The sequence below is a fragment of the Beauveria bassiana genome (genome assembly GCF_000280675.1).
Source record: "Beauveria bassiana ARSEF 2860 unplaced genomic scaffold BBA_S00051, whole genome shotgun sequence".
Lineage (NCBI taxonomy): Eukaryota > Fungi > Ascomycota > Sordariomycetes > Hypocreales > Cordycipitaceae > Beauveria > Beauveria bassiana.
Genome location: NW_007930886.1, coordinates 3,467 through 9,595, shown reverse-complemented (window position 1 = coordinate 9,595; position 6,129 = coordinate 3,467). Strand labels below are relative to the sequence as shown.

General features: G+C 50.5%; 2 protein-coding genes across 2 annotated transcripts; both read right to left on the bottom strand.

Annotated features, from left to right (window-relative positions):
* Nucleotides 1–489: 489 nt before the first annotated feature.
* On the bottom strand, nucleotides 490–1,608 carry BBA_09329 (geranylgeranyl pyrophosphate synthetase; the record flags this gene model as incomplete). The annotated part of the gene is made up of 1 exon (XM_008604426.1): nucleotides 490–1,608. One exon carries the CDS (start codon nucleotides 1,606–1,608, stop codon nucleotides 490–492), a length of 1,119 nt encoding a protein of 372 aa, XP_008602648.1.
* Nucleotides 1,609–4,620: 3,012 nt separating this feature from the next.
* BBA_09328 (uncharacterized protein) lies at nucleotides 4,621–5,604 on the bottom strand (the record flags this gene model as incomplete). Its single annotated transcript, XM_008604425.1, has 1 exon — nucleotides 4,621–5,604. The coding sequence occupies one exon, from the start codon at nucleotides 5,602–5,604 to the stop codon at nucleotides 4,621–4,623; it is 984 nt and encodes a 327-aa protein (XP_008602647.1).
* Nucleotides 5,605–6,129: the final 525 nt, after the last annotated feature.

The following is a 6,129-nucleotide window of genomic DNA, read 5'->3' as shown; positions in this document are numbered from 1 at the left end:
CTCTAACATATGCCCTTTATCAACCCACTACCCTGCTATGTTATACCTAAGTACGTCTACAGCTGGCCGTACTGTACCTATGAAACTCTAAAATAGGTGACGGAGGCAGGTGACTGGTGGAAGCTGGGCCACTATGTAGCATATGGCGCTTGCCAAGCTGGATGCGCTGCGGCGGTTGTGATGGCTTACTACGCTGCTGCTGGCGCGACTGCGGGCGCAATGGTGGGGCCCATAGTCGTTGCCTGCAAGCTTGCGTCTGGCAAGTGCCAGGCAGCTTGCTCGGTTGCTGGTTTTGGTTCCAGTGCTTGATATTGAAATGTGGATCGGTTCCATGGCATTATCGATCAAAAGGTACGTACTTTAGCTGCTCTTAATCCTGCGCTGTATCTACCTACATACAGTAGACTTTTTTTAATCTGCACCTGTTTTTTTCCGCCCTTAAACGGATATTTGCAGTGCTCTTCCTCGGAACGGGCCGATTGCGCCCGTTCAAGCAGCGCCACTATTCCATTTAGCGTACAAATCATGCGGCAGCATGTCCCTCCTCCCATCATCCTGTGAAACCACCAACTTATCCGCGTTTGCATCGTACTTGACCCTAGCCTTACCGCCGCACTCCTTCGCCAGAGCCGTGATACGCCTAATCAACCACGCGAGCTTCCGCAAACCCGGCTCGTTGTCGGCCTCCCACTGCCGAATCCGCGCAGCCACATTCTCGACCTGCGGTTTCTGGAACGTGCCCCGGTCGTGGTACGCCCGCACCAGGTTCGGCGTCTGCGACGCCCAGAGCTGCGCCGCCACCTCGCTCAAGGGAAGCGGCTTCCGTAAGGTCCGAGTCTTGATCTCCAGCGTGGAGCGAAGCGGCACCGTCTGGCCGCCCTTGCCGATCCTGAGCTTGGAGCCGCCGATGGGAGTATAGTCCGTCGTCGTCTTTGGGCGGCTGGAAAGGGCCAGGTCTTGCATCATGCGCAGGACGTCGTCGTCACCTGAGTCGTCTTTGGCAAGATTCTCGACGTAGCCGTCCGTCTCGTGGCGCACGATGAACTTGAGCCCGCAAAAGCGATACGAAATGACTCGATGGTGCCCCGTGCTCTTGGGCACCGCGTACACAGTGTACGCCTTCTCAAACTCATGCCCGTGACCACGGAACTCATGCGGGCCAATGACTCTCACCGTCGCCGTTTCCGCGCGGCAGAAGATCGTGGTGTCCTTGACGATCTCGACATCGATTGTGAAGTTTTCGACGTCTTTCTTGTTGGGTTCCGGGCTTGCAAACGCGAGGAGCTTGCGGATGTTGTTTCGGTCGGTGATGACATCGACGTCGGTAAGGTTGAAGAGAGGATTTTCGGCATACAATGATCGAAATAGAGGCTCCAGGGGATTCTCTGGGTGGCGGGCGGCGTTTTGGGCAATGTACTGGAGACCAGAATCCTTGGAGACGCGGTTCGCACCCTCTCGGGGTCTCCAACGAGCCGGGGCCCCCGGGACGACGATTGTGGGCGTCGGTGCCTCGATCCAGTTGTACGACGAGAGGTGCTTGACCTGGCTAATCTCGGCCTTGTCTGGTGCAACGGCAGCTTGGAGACTGGCGCGCAATATTTCAGTCATGGTGACGAGGATACTATTCGTGAACGAGATCTTGACGGCGCAGCACGGTCTAGTAGGAGAGAAAAACGTCAAGGCGGATGCACAACGAAAGTATCCTACGAATTAGGATGCGAGTGACGGAAGACCAAACTTGTTGTGAATCTACTAAGGCAGAAAATCAAAATGGCGCGGGCAAACTCGCTTGCATCTTTTCATAACCACGCGATTTGGGTCAGGCGGAAGTTAGTTGCTCAGCAGAGCTTCACACCATCACGCTCCCCCTCCGACATTGTGTTGCCTGCCGCCCTACCTCGGTGGCCCGAGGATCAGTCAGCAAATCGATTCGCCGATGGAATCAGGCAGCAACGAGGGGGCGGGGAGCCATCACACTTTGATCCTTCACATGTAGGAATGCGTTTGATTCGGCGAGGAGAGGGCCCCCCTCTTGTGCACAGTTGGGCGGCCTGAAGTGCAGATATGTAATTAATTCGATTAAGATGAGTCCAACGGCGGATCCAGATAAATTATTGAATCATGCTGTCGGATTCAGACTAATTACTGGATTCAGTGATTCAATCGTTGTGATAAAAGTAAATGTTTCTAAACCGCCGTTCTGAAAGTATGGCAATAACTTTCTCTGTAATCAAATCCCATCTCGGCTTCCGTGTCAACCAAGTTCGCATTCATGGCCTCTGGCGGCACCCATGGCCCATCCAAAAGCCCATTCGCAAAAATATGAGTCTACCAGGAACCTTTTATCATCGCATATTTGGCGCGCGCGTTCAAGTCAAATATTACTTCTGTTATCTGGTCTATTGCACTACGTCACTAACATTACACTGCATTTGAATCTGGGGTCTAGTGATCTATATACATTACACCTCTAGCCGTCTACAGAGGGCTGAGCTTGACGCCTTTTTGCGGGGTTATGCATGACTGACTTCTCATGTAAGGCAAATCAATCATTTGCACAGACTCGCCTGGACCAGTTTATGTTGATGATGCTGCTGCGACTCGCGTTGAGTCTGCATGTAGGGCAACACCTGCCGCATGTATGGCATCGTGTCAACCTCCAGTTGGATCACCACTGTGGAGTTGTATGCAGGCGCATGCGGAGACTGAGACCAGTTTTGGAGAGTGTGGTCATGTTGGTGAGCTTTGAAGGTGACTTTCCTCAAATCCTGTAAAACTACGGTTTATGAGGAGCTGTGCTGGCAACAACGCTTCATTCACCGACCGTGTAGGCGAAGGTCAGTGACACTCTTTGCATGTATATGAAGCCCTTTTTTGCCCAAGCTTTGTCCATTCTGATTTGTAAGTATTTCCTACAAGAAAGCATCACAGTGGTTGACAGAATACGCACAGTCCAGTATCCCTGTCATCCTCAAGCGGAGTAACGAGGCCGCTGATCGCCGGGTCTAGTTTGCCAAAACTTCTGCGATTCACACACGTACCACATAGGACCGATTCTGCCTGCATCCTGTTGCTGCGGCGGGACCGCTCCGTGGAGATGCGCTTTACTGGGTATGTACACAGCGACTGGATGCAAATTGTATGGCCTGCTTATCATACCTTAGCCTTTAGGAAAGGTTGTTAGTTCGTCGCTCCTACCAGTCAACAGTCACATCATAAGGTCCTGCAGCACACGTTGACTCGTCAAGCAATGCATCACTTTAGATGTGCGACATGCATCACTAGTAGTAGGCCTCTCTCACACACCGCTGCGTATATGTGCTCGGCCGCAGGAGTCTTTTGAGTCTCGTGGCCAGTAGAATTTGCGCACATCTCAACGTGGTTCAGGTTGGTCGGGCAAGCCTGGGCGGGGCGGGGGGATGCTAAGTCATCTAATCGCTCTCTTGCCAAACTTGAATCCAGCTTCGAGCGGCCCGACCGAGTTACTCTTGGGTAGGCAGCAAGCCTATACAAAGGCTTAGGACGGCCTAGCTATCAGTTACGCATTACAACTTGTGCTATGTACATATAGTGCCTGAATACAATGGAGTTCAAGTTCAGCGTATTGTTTGGTGCATAATTAGATTCATCGATTCACCCCCTCACTTACACTGCAGAAAAAGAAGGTAGGCGCAGCAGCCTAAGGCGCCTGTTGCTTAGCGTGATGGCCTGTAAACACCCACTAATAGCCGCTCGGTTTTAGCTTTTACAGCGCCCGCTAAATTTGAAAGATAGAGTGGGAGCCGAAGCTGTTTTTGCACCAAACAATAATAAAGATATAACTTTATTGACAATAAAAAATAAAATCTATATTTAAAGACGACGAGAGCACAACTATCTCATATTACGCTCAAGAACTTGGGCGATGTTGACCAAGCGCTACTATTCTTAGACCGCAATGAGAGCGAGTAGGATTAATGCTTTGTACACATGAATGAATCATGATGCCCCTGTTTAACCTGCCCCTTTGACGATATATACTAGACCTTTTGCCTCTTCTTCACTACCTCCAACTTCTTCTTTTCTTTCCCCTCCTTAGAAATGGGTTGGGTTTTCGCGTGCGTCGCGGAGGGCAAAAATGCAAGGGTGATTGGATTGGCTGAATGTGCGAAACGGGCCCGGGAGAGTATGGCTGAGTAAGAGCAAAAACAAAACAATTGTATAAGGATACTCGGGTTGCGGCAGAAGGCGCCTATGTTTTAACAGCTGTGCCACGTTCGTATACCGGTAAATAATCTTCAAGCTCAAACCCATGAAGAGATCTCCAAATCTCGTCAATATCTGACTGAAGCAGTTTCACCAGCGTACAGTTATGGGCGCTACTGTAACTGCTCGGCTGCAAAAACCATCTCGGTGATTGAAATTTCATCACCACCTGCTTTGATGCTTCCAAGCTACGGCCATCGAAGGGCGTAATCGACCAAACATCTCCGACTTTGTGCTTTTTCCTCTCCTTTATGATTGAACCTAATAACATACAGCAACACGCATCGCTACAACCTCTTCTCCCTTCTTCGAGATCTGTCTGTAAGCGGACCACCGATTCAAGTAATTTCCGGATTGCCCGCTGTCTTTCGCTCTCTAACTTTGCTGAACCATCACATTAACAAGTTCATGAATGAACGGTGGCGGGAAAGTATGCGTACCAATGAGCATGGGTGGCAGTGGCAGCGCGTCTGCTTCGAACGGACATTTGCTGTGTTTCAGGACCATTTCGGTCATCCTTTTGAAGATACTTTTCTCCATAAATACCCACGATATGGCCAACCACAAAATGGTAGTCTCCCCATACGCGTTTGGAAGATCGCCTTTCAATGCTTCAATCCAACGTGTGGCAAACACTTCAACCCTTTCGTGACATTCATAATAGTCCACGAGAATTGCGAGCTTCCCAAGAGTGTCGATGCTCACAGAATCGGGCACTTGTCGATTATGTCCATGCACTATGTTCAAGAAGATGAGGAAGGCGTTCCTATCCCATTGTTCTGTACGCAACACATCGCATATTGTCCCATCTTCTAGCGTTAACTGGTCTTTCACTGTGCCGTGGTAGGCACTGCTTAAGCGTCGGCGGACTTGACCTGATGCCAGTCTTAGGTGGCTAGAGGATATGCGAAAACACGCCGCGTTTTGTTCGTCATCTTTCTCTGGTTCCAACGTACCAAGAGGATGCTGCTCGTTCGACCCGTCTATATTGATTGATGGGGCGGCATAATCTTTGGTGAGAAGTGTCTGATCCTCGTTGTATGCTAGGGTAAGCCCCTCCAAAGTATTGACGCTTTCTCCAAGTCGTGTCGAGGACGGTCCGCCGTGAACGATTGCACTGTCTGCTGGCACGGTATCTGGCTCTTGATTCATGCGCAAGCCGCGTCGACGCATTTGTCGCCTCCCCGCCGCATTCGTCTTTTTCTTCCCTTCAGAGGGGCCAAGAACAATGCCCGCCACCGATCCCAGATGGTCTTGGGGGCTTAGAACAATGCCCGCCAGCAAGTCTTGTTCGTTCGGGTCCTGAATAATTACGATCAAGTCACCGCTGGGATCAAGAAGTGTCATATTCGTGTGCATCTTGAAATTACTGGTTTGTCGGTGGTTGTAACCTGCCAAAAGCAGCAATTGTCCTGAAGAGAGAAAAGTAATTACTGGGCACTTGTAGGGATGGCCAACCTCACGTGTCAGCTGTGTGCGGGGAAACAAAGCATTGGGCACTTGACCTACCACTAGCGGCCCGATTGCATTGGCGAGTAAGATGTGAGAAAGCAGCATTGGCTGCGTTCGCCAAATGGCGACGAAATTTCGTTTGTGGCTAGCATAGCTATTGTGAAGTGTTTGAAGTAAAAAAATATTCCCGTTCGCGTAGCGCCAGCTGAGCGGCGCAGCGGCGCAGCATAGTGATAATCTTTTTATTGACGAGAATAAAGTCTTGCACGGCAAGAGTGAAAAAGCGGCCATCATGATGGCTGACGAACTTTGGAGATTAAAACTACACATCACGCTACGATATCTTTTGGCGCTTTGTTGCCGGCTCGCTAGACAAGAGTGACCAGGTACCAAATTCATTAATATAACCGAGGCTGAACCGCTCGGCCTCTG